General features: G+C 39.2%; 1 protein-coding gene across 1 annotated transcript in view; it reads right to left on the reverse strand.

Annotated features, from left to right (window-relative positions):
* LOC104493579 (desmocollin-2-like) overlaps nt 1-16153 on the reverse strand; it is a gene marked incomplete at its 5' end in the record, with an annotated part of 20099 nt that extends 3946 nt beyond the window's left edge. Inside the window, 12 exons of the mRNA XM_010136290.1 lie at nt 9-94; nt 1677-1892; nt 3578-3720; nt 3903-4162; nt 5708-5893; nt 7126-7260; nt 8958-9124; nt 10125-10269; nt 11238-11393; nt 12623-12736; nt 13210-13412; nt 16069-16153. Of these exons, the coding sequence (XP_010134592.1) occupies nt 9-94; nt 1677-1892; nt 3578-3720; nt 3903-4162; nt 5708-5893; nt 7126-7260; nt 8958-9124; nt 10125-10269; nt 11238-11393; nt 12623-12736; nt 13210-13412; nt 16069-16153 (1896 nt within the window). The remainder of the gene's footprint in view (nt 1-8; nt 95-1676; nt 1893-3577; nt 3721-3902; nt 4163-5707; nt 5894-7125; nt 7261-8957; nt 9125-10124; nt 10270-11237; nt 11394-12622; nt 12737-13209; nt 13413-16068) is intronic.
* Between the last annotated feature and the right edge of the window lie 1655 nt (nt 16154-17808).

Here is a 17808-nt window from a genome sequence, read left to right on the forward strand (position 1 = left end):
TCTCCTACCTTTCCGCCGTTATCCGTCACGCTGACAGGAATAGTGTATGTTCCAAAGGGAATATCATTCCTTGGTGAAAGGTACGCAGAATTATCTGTAAAAAAGACAAAAACAGATCTAGTGTTAACAATACCCAAAACTCTGTTATCATAAATGCGACTGTAATCCCCACCTTCCCTTCTGTCACAGCTAGGCTGCCACCAGATCCGCATTAGCTAGTTTAAAGCTAGCTTAAATGTCTTGACACAAAACTACACCTTGGTAGGATTTATATTTTCAGCACCTTTTAAGTGTTAGAACTGGAAAAGGACACCTCATACTGCCTTCTGACAACACAGGATTTGAAATTCTCAAGTTGATTCAGTTTGTTATAGCAAATGAGAGTATTTGGGCTTACTAGTAAAGACTAACAACTAAAAGGACTTCTGGTAGTGTGATTGGATAATTAATTATAAACTTCATTCATACCTCCTCCACTCTTTAGCTCTACTGCCACATCCAGTGGGAAGTAAAATCCGCTTAGTCTGCTGCCCTGTTTAGCGGCAATGATTAGCGACCATGTGCTTTAAAGGGTGAAAGAAATAATTTGTAAAACTGTTTGTAAAAAAATATTGACAAGGTAGACACTGATGTACATAATGGTTGTTTTATGAGGTATATGAAACCACATGTACCATATCTAATTTTTTTTTTTTTTAATTTGTCTAATATAAACCTTGAAACTCTTTGATCTCTTTGCTCTCAGACTTTGCCCTCTTTTGCCTTTCTTCAGAATCAGACCCTTTTCAGGGTAATTCTTGACAACGTAGTAGCAAAAGTATGTGCTGCTCTTGTTGCCATCACCTGGCACATGCCAGGAAACCACTGCTGGCTCTTAACTTTTTACAGCAGCAAATTTTATGAAACAGTGATTCCTTTGCTAACAAACTTTGCTTTTCCAGGTCTACAGAAATAATAAAAATTAGCATAAAGATATTAAGGGAAATAGTAATGTTTTCTTTCACTCAGCTCAGCTTTTCCAAAATTCTGCCAGCTGAGAGCAGTACTAAGTAAAAAAAGCTGCCAGATTTTTTTTTTAGTCAGCCTCTAACCAGTTTTAGGTGAAGTTTCAGTTTCCCAGTTCTCCACTATGACAGCAACCTTTAAAAAGCTTGTTTTTCTTTGGAGTATTAATCATTTCACTCTGAAATTCCTGATGAACTATGAATGTATACTTCCTTTTTCAGAGGTGTTGATGCAATGCATTACATCAGTTTATGATCGAAAAGATCATGGGGGAGAACAAAGTCTCCAACAGCAGCTGACTGCTCACCCAAGGATGCTGCAGGCAGATTCCTGTTTATGCTTTAAAAGGCAGAATGGAATATCCTTCTCCTTGCCTTTGTGATGCCAACAGTGCTACCTTAACTTCTGCAAGCTCTTCGGAACCCAGGACAGTTAAGATAAAGAATGCTTTCGCTGTTCCCCTCATTTCTGGCATGCTCCTGACCTCCTCTGCAGCAAGTTTAACTAAGCAACTGCTAGAGATCATCAGGGCTGTTACCTTGTTAGCCCCACCAACTACACCAATTCCAAACATTCACTCCATCTATTCTCACAGTCCACCCAAACAAGGGGTAGTAAAGCCTCCTCTGGCAACTTACAGCTAAGTAGAGGAGGAGGGAATTGTAACATACCATTGTGTCGAGTTATCTTCCACCTGGAAGCCATGTCACGGTTAGTTATGCGGTACACGAAGGGTGCGCTGTAAGGAGACTCGTCATCATCCTGCGCAGTAAGGCGGATTGGTTTTCTGTCTCTGCACATTATATAGTCGGTTTGAAGGATTCGTGGGAAATTCTTATTCCCAGGCTGGATGTAAACCTGAATTGTTCCAGTGCCTGTCTTGCCATCTGTGAAATACAAATAACTACTTTTAGCACTTACTTCTAACACTTACGTGTTTATTTCTAGTCCAAACTTTCTCAATGAAATATCATCAACTCTAGTATCCGCATTTAGAAGTAAGGCGGAATGCAGCTGCTGATTTAGGGAAAAGGAGGGACTTTGCACCGCTCTCTCTTGGCTGCTTCTCTGCTTGACTGCTTGTAGAACGGATCAACAGCTCCCAGAGCTCCATGTTGTACACGTGCAGACAATGTATTGTGTTGAGTGTGTGTCTGTGTGGAGACAGATACTGTTCTAGCAGAAGGAAGAGTGCAGGGAGAGCCAATAAATCAGGGGCAAAGTCAGACTGAGACCCAAAAGCGGGAAGTGAAGGTTTCCAGCCTTTTTACTTCTGGAAGGAGAAAATAAATTACGTTTTCCCTACCCACACTTCCCTTGGGAACATGAACGCTTTTAGAAACAGCAGGCTTCTTTCTGTCCTGTTCCCTCTGAGTCACCATGAAGTAGCAGGATTCAGCAGTGACACATACGAGCTCTCCTAATTAATTTTTTTCCAAAACAGGAATGGTCAATGCCTGTATATGCATTCCAGTGAAATTACATCCGGTCTCTATAGACACCTGATTGCAGATGCAGGTATCATGTTTATTTTACATGCAAGTGAAGTTCTAAACAATTTAAATTCATATTGCTTACATATAATTTTAATATGCAAGCCTTGGGCAGAGTTAGAATTTTTAAGCTGTAAAGCAACTTCCAAAAGTCTGCTCCCACTGATACTTAAGCACTTAAGAACTCAAACTAAACCCTGCCACTGGATTTATAAATGCAGTCCATTTTTCCTTTTTAATGTAAGATACATATTTTAGAATTAAAAGCGTTGACCTATAAGACCAACATTTTTTTCTTTGATAATCCATTCACTACATTTAGTATTTGGGAAACAAAAGGTGTATTTAGTCTTCTTGGCTAGATGATGTGTAGGCAAAACTGTCTTTTCCTAAAATAAATGCATATACCCAAATTAATCAGAAAGAACAGATGATCACTCAACATTAAATCAAAAACTGTTTTAGCATGAGAATCTGAGCATGCAACCCTTCCTTTACAATCACTGTAATTTGTAACAGCTCGTCACCCGAGTAATACAGAGTGAACACTGTTACAGAACCTACGTGACTGAGAAAAAGAGCGCAGTAACACCCAGCAATGAATACAGCTATTCTCAGAGGTCCTTTTAAATCAAGGGTTTTCAAAAGCAAGACACCAAGAAGACAAACAGAAGAGGAAACAGTAAGACTTGCAAGGTCAACAACTGTATTTCAGAAAGCTCCCTCTCTCTACTTCCTCTGTTGTTAACTTCACGGCTGCCAGGTGCTATCACTAAAAAAAAAAAAAAGAGTCAGAAAATAAAGGGAATACAATCGACAGGAAAATCTCTCCAGTTAAACTAAAAAGTACTTTAAATGGGAGCAGATCACTTTGTAAACACTGAGTATGTGCCCCAATTTCTTAAATGCTTTCCCTGCTGTATAGTTTTCCCTAAGTGTTTGACAGAGCTATATCCCAAAGACAAGACTACGGACGAGGTGGGCCTCTGGGCTGAACCAGTACAGCTGTCTCCACGTTGAATTTGCATGTAAACATCTGTTACAGACCACGAAGAATACTAACAACATTCAGGACTCACTTCTGTCTATCGCGAGGACTGTGATATTGCATTGACCCCGTCTCATTTCTCCTACTTCTCGGTCCAGGACTTTAATGGTTCTGACTTCACCTGATCTTTCATCTATGCTGATCCAATTACATTGGCCAGGCGGTATCCGGTAGCTGTCAGGAATAATTGTTTTGGTGAGCTAAATATCTTGAGTATATACACTCACATATATGTACATGTACATACATAGACACACGTATTCATACACACACACAGAGCATCAACAACTACTTCCCCCTTCCCGTATCCTGTCCATCCCGCACTGCACTCCAAATAAAGTAGCATTGTTTTGTACCTTATGCCTTCACTATTTCCAGTTTCTGGATCTTCTGCTACGTATCTCCCAATAGCCGTCCCAATGTCCTCGCATTCTTTAACGTCTAGGCGTAACAGACAGGGTTTGAACACCGGACCCTCATCTACGTCCAGAACGTGCACTGTCACAGAGCTGGTGCTCTGGGAGAGTTGTTGTGAGTGGGGTGCCAGCATGTAGGGTGCCTCGTTGTTGACTGCTATCACAAGGACCCTTTGCTTGGCGCTTTCATAGTCCAGTCCCTGTAACAAAGGTGGGATGTTAGTTTTTTTTCTAAAACCAGTATAAAACTTGATATTGTTTTCACTGCCCAATTATTAAATAGATAGAACTGTACCACATTTATTTACAAAAGTAGTCAGATATCCTTCTGGAATATTCAGCTTGAGACACAGTAAAGAGATATGATTTAAAAAAAGTTAAGTTCTAAGTTCATCAAAGAAAAGAACCTGGGGAACTACCTCCAATAAGGTAAGCAGCACCACTGCAAAATTTTAGATGGAATACTCTGATGGGCAATTACTAATAGAGCTGAGATAAGAATTAAATGTGGGGGGAGATTTTTCTCCTCCCATATCTTGTTGGTCATTATTTTAGGTTACATACATCTTCTTTCCAGCACAAGTCAATCACACTTCTTGCTAGCGCCTGCATTTATTTCTTAGTAAGACTTCACCCACTGCAAGTATGTCTGAACTTGTGGGGTTGATCAGCAAGTATCTACCACTTATTCTTCAGACAACTTCTCCAAGGTCATCGCATGCCTTTAACAGAGCTATTTATATCCCAAAGTCATAATACTTCCTAGTCTACTATAACATTACACTAAATATAAGAAATTTCAACTGGATGCATATACCAGGGACACAGCTTTAGAAAAAGCTCTAATGATGAGCAGCAACAAAACACAAACAAAAAAGACAAATTTAACTGGCATCTCTACCCCTTACGATTTACATCTTCAAATTTTAATATTAATCTTCTCTGCTTCTTAGAACTTACCTGTTATTGCAGTTTTAACAGATAATTTAAGAGAGACATAAAGAGGCAAAGGGACATGCTGGAGTTCAGGTACAGTAGTCCTCAGATTTCCGAAGTACTGGGTATAGCAAAAAACTAACCTAACCCATTGACATTTATGTGTATGTGGACTCCCTCGCACCCCAGAAAACCAAACCTGAACACTACCCTGCAAAATAACTCTTGGAGAGTTTTATGCTGAGTTAGTAAGTTTAATCAGCTACCAGAGAGAACAAGACTGGAGTCTCATCCCTCTCCTCCTTTGCCACATTCCTCTTTCTGTTAAAAAACCAGCTATTCCTCAGTTACATACTACCCTGCAAAATAACTCTTGGAGAGTTTTATGCTGAGTTAGTAAGTTTAATCAGCTACCAGAGAGAACAAGACTGGAGTCTCACCCCTCTCCTCCTTTGCCACGTTCCTCTGTTACAGCCATTCCTCAGTTACATCCCTAAGTCTACACAACTCCAAGCAAAAGCATCAAGCTCTTCCAGAACTGCAATCCAAAATGAACTCCTTCAATTCTGCATAGACAAAACCGAGAAGTGGTCTGGAAGAGGAGTTTTGTAGGTTACGTACCACAGTCGAGCGTCATCTGCAGTGCATTATGCAGTCTGCTCTAGAACAGGGTTCAGCTTGGGAAGAGAACATGATTTGCCTGATAGTTACAGGCATTCTTTGAATAAAAATGAGTTCTAGGTTACTGGTTATAAAAGCAGCACCTGAAGCCACAGTGACATTCTTCTAGCAGTTCCTCTTTTACTTACCTTAACAACACAGAGTACTCCTTCATTCGTGTTTCTGTCTGTCGTAATTTCGAAGGACCGATCATCATTTCCTTTTATAATTTCATACACCGCTATTGAGCCAGGCGAACTCGGTTCATCAAGATCAACAATAGAGACTCTCAGTATTTCTACATTCACTCTGTTTTCTTCCACTCTCGTTTCATACTTGGAGTATCCAAAAAAAAAAATTAATCAGAAAATACTGTTCCACAATGCAGGACTGAAGAACACTGTATTTAAATAAGGTTACTTAAATTCAAGTAATGATTTCTTTTGTTTTCAAGCATTAGCCTATTTCCCCCAATCCACCCTTACACCCTAATGAAACAGTAAACCTCTCCTGCCAGCACACTCCAAATCTCAGCTCCTTCATATGCTCAAACTATCACTGACATAAGTCTGGAGTTCTTCTTCCAGGAAAGGTAAATTAGCACAGTCCTCCTCAGTTACATCAGTTATAGATGCTAATTGGCACAAAATATAAGAAAGGTAAGCAATAGAAAAGGCATTGGGGTAAGTTAAAAATATATATATAAACAAACCACATGAACTTGATGAAAAGCCAAGAAGGGTGAAGTACGTCTCTACTTGGATGGCAAAAGATGAAAGGATTTTTTTTATTTTTTTAATCTTCCTTAAGAGCTCTATTATTCTGTACAAGCTCAAGAAGCACAGATAAGAATGGTTCTGCATTAATATTCCTGATGACATTCTACAGCAATGAGTGGAAAGGATGAGGTATGTGTGTTCCTCATGGATAATGAATTATTTTTCATAAATTTCGTATCACAGAATCTCCTGTGTTATTTGAGCTGTATACATGATTATTGAAACATACTCTGTCCTGAATAATACAGATGGCTGCAATAAGCAAAGACTGAAGGCTGAGTTGTAGCTATTGGTGAACAAGAAGTGGTTTAAATAATACTTCTGTGGAAGAAAGGAAGTTACAAAAGCATACAAAATCTCAGTGAAAATCCTTGTACCTACTTCACTGACACTAACATTTTCTTACACAACACAGAGCAGCCAAAAGCTGGTCCAATGGTAATGAGGTCATGCTGATGCTTGGAAATGAATCTGGCCCCTCCCCAAAAATGGTTAAATTAAGGGATTTCCAAGACTCTGCACTGCAGCAGAAGCAGAGATGAATGAGTCATGCCAGCTTTCGCTCAATGGACATAAGGCAAAAGACTCAAAACAACTAATACACCAGGAAGTCTAATTAGCAAACAGCACAACAACCAGCAGGGCATTCTCAAATATCTGTATTGGCATTAACTGTCCCAGGGCATTAGGCTTCATATTTGAGGGACTGCCCATCAGGAAATCAGAAAGGAGACAAAAACAGTCTTTTTTTTAATCTTTTTAGAGACATTTCATTTATGAAGACTTACTTGTAGCTGTTTAAAGGTTGGTGCGTTGTCATTCACATCTTCAATTCTAATGACAGCTGTTCCTGTAGTGCACAAACCAAACGGCTGACCTGCCATATCTCTCACTTCAACTAACAAAGTGTATTGGGGTACCAGCTGAAAAGATAAATAAAAGCATACAGACATTTGACATACTTTTCTAATTACACAACTACACTAAGTACTTTAATCCCACCCCTCAGCTCTGCTCCAAATTCAGTGCTCCAAAAGGAGGCAATTAGCTTTGGGGATTTTCCACTATAGTTCCAAAAGGAAAACAAGATTTTTCAGTGTCTAAGGAGCACTGAGTTCAGCAGTATGCTATACTTAAAGCTTCTCACAACGTCAGCATTATTTTCCAGTACCTGAAGTTCTGGAACATACAAATGATGCACTTTCCGCTGCTACCTACGCCCGTTCTCCTTGGAGCAGCAGAGCACTCCCTCAGGTTTCCAGCTGTTTCAGTGCATGTCTCTATTTCAGTGAGCACAACGTCAGCATTATTTTCCAGTACCTGAAGTTCTGGAACATACAAATGATGCACTTTCCGCTGCTACCCATTCTCCTTGGAGCAGCAGAGCACTCCCTCAGGTTTCCAGCTGTTTCAGTGCATGTCTCTATTTCAGTGAGGATGACCAGAAACGACCATCAACCTTTCCTTGGGCTACACATGACAAAGCAATGTCTGCCATTTGGAGAGGTCTGGCATGGAAGGACTCAGTGCCCTTCTCAGTTCCCAGGCCTGGAGGCACCCCAGCAGAAGGCTTTTTTCAGCCTTACTAGTACCTGAACAACCCAGGGAAGGGGAACCAGGGGGCACTGGGCAAAAAATGAGGAGTTTGTAAACCAAGAGAGGAACTCCAGTTCTGAATGCCTGGAAGTAGCATTAAGTTTCTCAGATGGAAGAAAGAAAACTCCTGTTCCACTTCCTAAGTTTATCCTTAAAAGATAGGCAGTGGACTAACTTTTCAATCTTTCCTCTCCTCAGCAGTCACTGTGATTACTTCTTTAGTAGTGACGGTGATGCTCAGGAGCTGCTGCATTTTCTCTTGCTAAAAAGGTGAGCAGTTTTCCTGCAAGGGCACAATTCTGTACACACACTGCTAACATGGATGTTCAGCCACAACGCAACGTATGTCAGAATATGACCTTTCTTATCCTCAAAAAAAGATGTGCCTGTAGCAGCGGGCTTTCGTCCTAGAATGTCTTATGCCAGAAGTATTATTTTGAATTACATATGCCTGTCAGTTTTTCTAGCGTAAACAATCTCTCACATGACATTTTATCCAAAAAATAATCCAAATAAAATAAAACTAAAACCTCCTGTATCTTATTTACTTAAAAGCTAGCTGTTAGGAATAAATGGTTTGCTTTAACTTTAGAAAATGTTATATTACTATCGGGTTTCAGATACTGGACATATTTCTGTTAAGTATAGGATGACTGACTACTTCCAGAAAAGTTGGTTCATCTTCTCTGTAAAGCAAGAAGCACCTCAAATGGAGCTTGATTAGAAAGAAAGAGTGGCTCATCAGATTCATGAACAAAGAATAAAAATCTATAGGATTTTTGATCCATAGTTCAAACAGGAGAGTAGATATTAGCTAGAATATGGTAGATTTATGCAGAAACTCTTTGGACCAATTACATGTCTCTGAAAAGCTTTGGACGCTCCTTAAAAAGCGAAACAAAAAAGGGGTAAGAGACATGGTAAGAGACATGGTTTATCTCGTGATGTCTATGCCAACAAGTCACAGTTTAGAAGCTATCTGTGTGCACTACATAACAGCTAAAGACGCTTCAGAAAAGATCACCTCTCTGTCCAGCTGCGGTAATAATACAGAAATGACACCTGTGTCACCATGTAAAGAAAATGCTGGGGTTATTGGTGGCGTTTGTGACACAATGCGGTATTTCAAAGTAGTATGAAGAGTATAAGGCTCATCTCTGTCTTCTGCAGTCAGTCTTCCAACAACTACACCTGTGAACACAATACAGCAATTTTTAGCTCCAGCAAAATCTGTAAATAAAAAATTATTTAAACAGGTGTTTCTATTTTGCGTACACGAAAACAGCTATTTGGTCATTTAGCTCTAAACTAAAATAATATTAAAAACACAGTAAATACTAGTAAAAACACAGTAATAGTGTAAAATTCTCTATTTTAATCCTCTAGCTACTTTTCATTTTAGACAAAGTTGTAATTATTGCAGCTGTCCGAAAGAATAATCAAAAGAAATACTAAAAGTCTAGATTTCAAAGAGTGTTTCTGACAGTGACTTCTAACTGAGCATCCCCAACGCAGCTGAAGAGAAGTTGCTGGGGGGATGGAGGGAGAGGTTTGGTGCCTTCCAACGCGGTTCAAAGTGCAGTAGTGCCTCACAGTGAGCACCCCTGTATTCCATCCCTATAGCCCAAGAGGTTTTGGAACTTCAAAATCAGTAGCTCACCCAGTAAGAAGTAAAGCAGCTCAGAAAACGAAATGCAGCTAGTGTTTTGGGGTGAAGGGAAAGGTATTCCCTCTCCCAGGAAAAGTCCTACCTTAGTCCATCAGCTCAGACAAACACTGTAAGTTTAACCAAAGGCATTTTACAGCTTAGAACATCACCAATTAAGATGTTTAGGACACTAATCTCTTAAAAACTACTGTTATGTCAATCAAAACTCTTCATGGAAACACGTATTTTGGATAAAATGAAAATAACAATGTTCTGAAGTTCTTACACCTTTTTAGGTGTAATTGAATCATCTCGGTTTTTAAAAAGTTCTTTCTTGAACAATACTTTTCACTGTAATTGAGATGGCATTTTGGAATTCCTAATCATTAAGGAATCTTGAGCTGATCTTTGCAAACTCAGCCTTTGCCGTAAAGAAATACTCCCACTGAAATTGCTTAAAAGGCAGGATTACACCGAGTCACAGTGGAACATAACTGAGCTGAGAAGTAGTAACTGTGTTTACTGATTTAGAACAATTCTTACCAGGTTTGGAATTTTCAGGGACAGAAAACTGAAAAACATCCTGTGTAAAATATGGAGCATTATCATTATCATCCTCTACCCTGATTGTATGCACAAGTGGTACCTCTGGTGAATAACCATCTGGAGTGGTTGCAAAGCAAATGATCTGTAAGACATAAATTCGCTTATATGATTCGCTTATAAATTCGCTGTAAGATATAAATTCGCTTCATGCTTAAGCAACACGAAGTATTATTACATTTCTAGTTCAATGGAGGGGTCAGTAAAACGAAACACAGCACGCCAAGCATACACTTCTCCAGACCAGGCTCTTCAGCCACAGGCAAGGGGAAGTGGCTGCTATCACAGCAACATGAAACCTTTAAATGCTTTCCAATCTCTCTCTTTTCCATGCTTTGCACTGCAAGTAATTGAATATTTTCTTTTTTTTTTTCCATCCACCTCTGTCAAACATTTGTTTCCAAGTCTCTTGAACACATTTTTTCCCTCCAGGTGTCTAAGAGGCAATCTCAACCTTACCAGAAATTTAGATGTAAATACTGCTATTTAGAATAAAATCAAGAACTGTAGCCAAATTATTTGCCCATTACAATCTAAGCTAATAAAATGCAGCAACGGGTACTGCAAATTACCTCTTTAGAAGCTGTTTGTTTCTACTGTCATCTTACACTTCTCAGCCAGTAGAGAGAGCAGTGCACCTTGTTAACACAATACCAAAACTGCACAGCTAGAGAAAGGGAGGCTCGGAAAGCCGCAGCCATCTGGAGTTTCTCATGATTTTGTTTTTCCCCAGACCTTTTCAAGCTGTCCTGAAAAACTTTGGGATAACTTCAAACTCTTCGCAAAAGTGATAAAAATCCAATAGCTCACTACCTTTATGCTGTAATTTGAGCCTAAGCAGTGAAAACCAAAACCACTCTCAGGATCTAGATGACCAGCCATATATTTGTCACTCATTTCATCCCTACGACAAAGATACTACCCAGAACAGATTCTGAGTGCAGCTGATGGCAGATCTTGTCTGCTCCCAGTTTCCCCTGCAACCCAGCTTTCAAATGTATGTGTGACAGAAAAAGAAAGATTCAATTAGATTTACACAACTTAGGCTTGTACCTGAAAGCTTGGATATTGTTCACGGTCTATCGCACGAGTAGCAAAGATATTTCCAGTTTCCCTTTCTATGTAAAACAAACCCTTCGGATCTTGATCAATTCCTGGTCCACTTGCAGAATAATAAATGGTGTAGTTTTGAGCTGTGTCAGACTGGACCTGTAAAGAACTCATTTTTAAGCCCAAGGAAAAACAGCAGCATCATTCTTATACATTTCCCCCCCCTTTTCATAATCGTATTTAGCGTAAGCAGGAACTCTTCAAAAAACCCCCAAAAGAACTTGATTTACTTCTCGCTCCTTAACAAAGCAGGAGAACAGCTTGCCATTGAACTGCCTTCCTTTATAATGTGCGTACATGAGAAGGGGTTGTTAATTCAAACTCAGAAATGTTTATGGCTATCGAACAATTAAATAAATGACAGTCTGCACAAAAAGAAACTTTAAATCTAATCCTTCTAGAATACTGCACACGCAAGCACATTCAGATGAATTATTATTTCTGTCCCTGATCAAGACATTTTGATTTCAGTGTGTCCGCTGAGAATGTGGTTTGCAATTAGAGAAAGAAAAAAACAAAGGAAAGAAAGAGGGACAGAAAAAGGGAAAGACAGACCACCTAGGGTACGGTTCAGAGATAAGCCAATTCAGATATCCTCTCTGCATTTATTACAAGCACCGAAGGGGTAACATCAGTAGTTATCTATTTATAAACACCCTCCTCCCCAAACATCTTCAGATGTAAGGAAGGTAAGATTAGTAGAATGATTGTTCTGCACAGACTCTGTTATTACACTTGTCTCTACACATCTGCTACCAGCCACTCTGTAATCTACTGAAGGCTAGATGGATCTATGATAACTTTCGTCCTTCCACTTCTCTTTTACGCCTACTTGTTTTCTTACAGTAAGTACTTTTCCTAATAATACAGGCCATACTCAGTCTTCAGTGCTGCAGGTATACAACTTAAGCTCCAGAAAGAATGTAGACATGCAGGTAAGTTCCCCACTCCGTGTCTACAAAACTTTTTGCTAGGCAATATTTTGTGGGGGTTTGTTTGTTGTTTTGGTTGGTTTGTTGTTGTTTTTTTTTTTTTTTTAATTACACACTTCACTGATTTCTAGGCCAAAGAGCTCTCTTCTGATAGTATCCCTCTCTCCTTTTTGCAGCTTTTGCACATTTCCAGTTCATCCCAACAACTATGCTCCCAAGTTATTCAAGCTACAGGATAACAAGATACACAATGAACAGGACAGAACAAGACTAGAACAGCAGCAGAAATGGTATCAGTAGGGAACACAATAGAGCTCACTTTTGTTCTTATTCTACTGTAAAAGTCACATATAAAACCAGCTTGTGTCATAAAACTTGGGCCCACGTAAAATATACCTGCTGAATTTGCAGTGGAAAAGGTCCCAGTGAGTTCTCTAGAACATGAGATGGAATAGGGGCCCACCTTCTTTTGGTTCGCTTGAGAATTGTATCTCTAGCATGTCTGGTCTTCTGTGTCTCGGTCTAGAAGATAAAAAGACAAGTAAGAATATATCCATATACTCTTAACTGTGCATATTTTTGCTTAACTACTGCCCTATGTTTCCAGCTCTTTTCCTTCCATTCCAGTTTTCCCACTGATCATGTTTTTCCAAGATCTTAATTTATGATTAGATTATACTTGTGATTGTATTCCAAAAGTTTTTTCATTTATTCTAATACTTTGCACAAATAAAATCTGCTTTAATTCCCCCAACATGGCTTTTAAGGAGCTTAATCAGGAACGTCAAGAATCTTGCGAGCATCTCCCATTTTAGAAAGGAAGCCTGCCGACACAGTAATCAACAACTGCTAAATAAAAATGCACTCTACACCAGAGTGCTTTGCCTGATTAATTCCAAAATTCAGCTACACCTACCCAGTATGAAGCTGTAATCTATGAAACTATTTCAAGTAAGAAAGATATCCTGAAATTAGAAGCTCACCTTTTTTTCTTCTTCCATCAAGATAACATGTATTTTCTTTTCAACTTGTTCTTGAATGTCTTTAAGTGATATGGTAAAGGTCTTTTTCCCAGCAGACAAAGTAACTGCAGATGTTGTGTACACAGAGCCATCCTCTAGAATTTTGAAGTTCTCATCACTGGAACTGATAAACTCTGCAGACTGAAAACATTCTCTCACATCAACTGTAAAAAAAATACGTTCAGACAGTAACTCAAACAGTGAAACAGTAACATCCTTCACAATACAAACAAAAAAATTCATTAATTAAAACTTTTGCTACTGAGTCACGGAGCCTACAAGAATTTGGTCATTCACCATTTAAGCATCACTAACATAGAAACTAGAATGCATTTATACACTCGGATTTGACCAAGTTTACATTAATTTCCACTCCTGTGTTCCTAAGGGTTTCCTAAAGAACATGGGTGCTTCATGGATATCTGTCAACGACACACTATTACACTGGTAAAATTATTGAAGCATCAGAGGTGACCTAATACATTTAAATACAAAAACCATGGTGGACACTCATTCTTGGACGAGTAGCTATTACATTTGCCTTATGCTCCATGCCCCACAAAATCAGTTAAGATGATTAATTAATGCAAATGCCCAATGGAGATATTACATCTTGGAAGTTTTGCCCTCAGGAGGAAAGCACTGACTGGTATGTGATTTAGCAGTCCTGGGAGGACAAAGGCCTTTACATTATGAGGTAGCCTAACTCTAGAACAAACCATTGGCAATTTTTTAATAAGTACGTGATGGAATCCCATGTAGTTCCTAGGAAGCAGCAGGTAAGTTCGGCATACTTCTCAGGTGTTTTTTACTGCATTTCCTAACACTTGTGTAAAATAAACTTTAACTTCAATAAACTTGGTTCATCAGGGAGTAATTCAGCACTACAGCTGGAGAAAAAGCAAAACGGGGATAATCATAATGAACTGCAGCAGAGCCACAGCACTAAGCAAGAACAATCTGGCACCCTGAAAAGGGTGAAGGCCAGAGACCTAACTCTAGACAAATGACCTTTGCAGAGTACCATAGGTGTCAGTGTCCCATCCTCAAACTGAAAACTCTTCATACCCCTTCAGTGATACCATAGTGGACGGGACCTTCCTCTATGACAGCTGGCTGCGAAATTCCCAGAGCAGATTCAGAATTTCAACCCATGCATGTGGATGGTATTATCAATAAGTTTCATTTCTCTTTCAGGAATGCAAGAGCAGATGGGAAGCATAATTTTATATACGACATGATTTCTTCCTTCCTCTTCTTAAGTGTCTCTTTCCACTGCTCACTTAAACATTTCCTAGACTTTCTATAGCACCACAGCAAGTGACTCTCATCCCCTGTCAATCTGCAAAATGAAAATTTGGTACTGAAGAGAATATCACTGCTTCACCTAAAGATGTCCCATATTGCTGCACATTACAGCACTGCATTTCCAAAAACACCAGACTGGAGATTTTGTTCCTGATGGTTATGTGAATCAGCATCATGATCAGTTAGCCACGGCTTTGTCGATTTTTTTCTTTACAGTCTCTTGCATACACCGCGTAAGTCAGAAACATTAAAAAAACCTTACAACAACTAGGAAAATCCTGACCCATTTTATTGTCACGGTATGGTTGCTGCATCAAGGAGAAATATATTACCCTTTCCCAATAAATGTTTAAGTAATGTCATTCAAGCTATAAAGGTTTTGTTAAATGTTTGGGGAAAAAAAAGTTAAAGTTCTATGTTATGTCATTTCTTTTATAGCACTGCAATAGCATTGTTTTTATACATACATATAAAGTTTATTTACAGAGGAATGCTAAAGTCTCTGAGAACATGCTAAATCCTTAAAAACAGTAGTGATCGTTTTCATTTTAAAATTAGCAGTGAGCTCAATGAACTTTCATTTTTAAAGCTAGGTTCTCTGAGTCCGTGTATTGTGATGAACTACCAATCCACTTTATTTGTTCCTTCTGCAGGACATGGACTAGGATTGCGGATTTGGAGTGTATGCCTCTGTTGTTCTAGGACTCACACAGGGCACCTCTGAAACAGGACATGGACTAGGATTGTGGATTTGGAGTGTATGCCTCTTGTTCTAGGACTCACACAGGGCACCTCTGAAGCCTCAAATTCAAACACAGCAGCTCCTATGCCACACCTTTAAAAGCTGCCTTTCAAAGACTGGTCTGACAAAAAGAGTGGGGTGTTTTCTGGTCTCCCCTCTTCCTCTCAGGCACCTGCACACTGCCCTAAACACAGACACACCATCCAGTCAGACAGGAGCCCTTTCCCAACCAAATGCACATGCAAGACACCACTGCAACACAGCCCTTTGTGTGCCCTGAACGCCCCAGCACTGCTGAGCGGCCACATCCATGTTTCACAGAGCAGCAGCTTCTGGGTGCTTGGTTGTGTGGGTTTTGTCTTCTTTTTTTCTCCTCCATTATCCAAACGACTTACCGCCTTCTTCCCATGACTCTGTGGGTTATGAGTGGATTTTGGAATACCAAGCCACTTATTGAAATACTGAGCCCTAGAGTCCAAATTCTGAAAACATGAAACTCTGCCATTCTAGTTTTAAAATAAATACTGTAAGGTGACAATAGCTGTTTACACAAAAGTCAAATGAATCCATGGAGCCAGTGTTCAAATCCATAACAAGCACAGGGCGTATCCTTCATAAAAAGGCTGATACAGCTGTTTAACTGGCTGTCCAGTCATCCATTCATCCCATTAAAAAAAACAAACAAAAAACCAAGAGTCTCCTTCACTGTGAACAGCATCTCCAGCAAAGGCCCAATGTATCGTTAAGATCAGCATCTCGCAGTTTCTCACCTCTGCCAACTAACGTGTCAGCCTCTAGTGCAGAAGGAACGTGAAATATTACTGTCTTGCAAGCTTCACTGCACAAACTCAGTGCCTAAAAAACAAATTAAGAAATCAGGGAAAAAAAGAATAATTACATGGTATTTGAATAATAATTACAGACAGCGAAGCTGCCTTAGTTTGCTTTTTACAACAAGCCAGTACAACAGCACCGAGAGCACTCTTCAGCTAAATACTCAGCTACTATGCAGCATGGCATGTAAAGTTTCAAAAGTGGAAGCAAGATCCAACTACTGCTCCTGGAGCTGCCTACATGGGGGGGGCGGGGTGGTGGGGGTGTTTTGTGGTTTTTTTTTTTCCCAAAACTGAGATTAACAGCTAGAGTTCCCGTTGACTAGAAGATTTCACCTACACTATCACTTTAGTAGAGGGAAGATAAAACACAGCCAACGCAGTTTCAAGCTCTCCAAGTACCAAAGTTCAATCCACCAACACTCAGTTTGGTCAAATTGTGGTGATGCACAACACTAAAAGGACAAGTGTCTTATTAAGCCACAAGACGACAGTCGCGCTTACTCTGCATCTTCAAAGTACGCTCTCCACAAATCAAACCTGGCTTCGGCAATTAGATAAGACATAAATAAAATTGTGTATCACAGCAGTCCACTCCCATAGAACCAATTACAAAATGGGGTCCTCCTCAAAATAGGAGGGAGTAGTAGATAACCAGACCATATTATGAAAAGGATCTTCCTCAGCGCTGAGCAATTTAGGCCTGACCTCTGAATGTATATATACATATGTGTGAATATGCGTGTATATATATATCGGCTAGCTTCTATCCAGATCTTTAAAACTGTAACCCAAAAATCACACAGCCAAATAAAGAAAGAAATAGAGAAATGTAAATAAATGTATTCACCCTTCTAAGTACATTTATTCTTTCAGGATGAAAGTCTAGCAAAAAGGAAAGTGATTTTTATTTTGCACATACCTTTAGGATTAAAGGCATAAAGAAGTAAACAGCTAATGGAAATTCTCAAAATGACTTGTGAATCCTTCAAAATCTTCAAGATGTTACAAACCTTTAAAAAACTATGATCAGCTAAAAAAAATAAAGTTGAAATGTGGAAATTGATCATTGCATTAAAGCAATTTAAATGCTCTGCATCGTAAAAGTTCTTCACACTGTTCCTTTTATATATATACACACAGAGAGATATAAAACAGTGTATATAAAATAATTTCAACAATCCTGCTTATATATTAGTAGGCTCTTCCCTCTTTTACAGATACTTAATGATGATCACTCTCTCCTGACAGACACTGAGCTCATTTTAAGTCATTGAAACTACATTGTTTTAAGAGCCAATCATTTGTTTTAAGATATTTCAAGAATCAATGACACCTGATTTTGAAATAGTAATGCCAAGCCAGTCTGAGAAGAACTACTGAGAGTCAAACAACTGTAAATAAATGTAGTTATTTGTGGCTATCAATATATAAGGAAGCACCGGGTAAAACTAAGCTGTGATGTCCTTTCACTTTACCCAGAGACAGCACTTTGGCAGTTTTTTTGGTTTGGGTGTTGTTTTTTTCTTACTTGACAGGGGAATTTCTTTTACCTTCCTTTTAATTAGATGTATGAGTAAACTCGCTTTGGGTTTTATTATTAATATCCTAGCAAAGGCAGGCATGCATAGTGTCTGGAATAGTAACACTTTCATTTAAATGTGCATATATAATTAA

Source organism: Buceros rhinoceros, unplaced genomic scaffold, assembly GCF_000710305.1.
Source record: "Buceros rhinoceros silvestris isolate BGI_N320 unplaced genomic scaffold, ASM71030v1 scaffold5805, whole genome shotgun sequence".
In the NCBI taxonomy this organism is placed as follows: Eukaryota; Metazoa; Chordata; class Aves; order Bucerotiformes; family Bucerotidae; genus Buceros; species Buceros rhinoceros.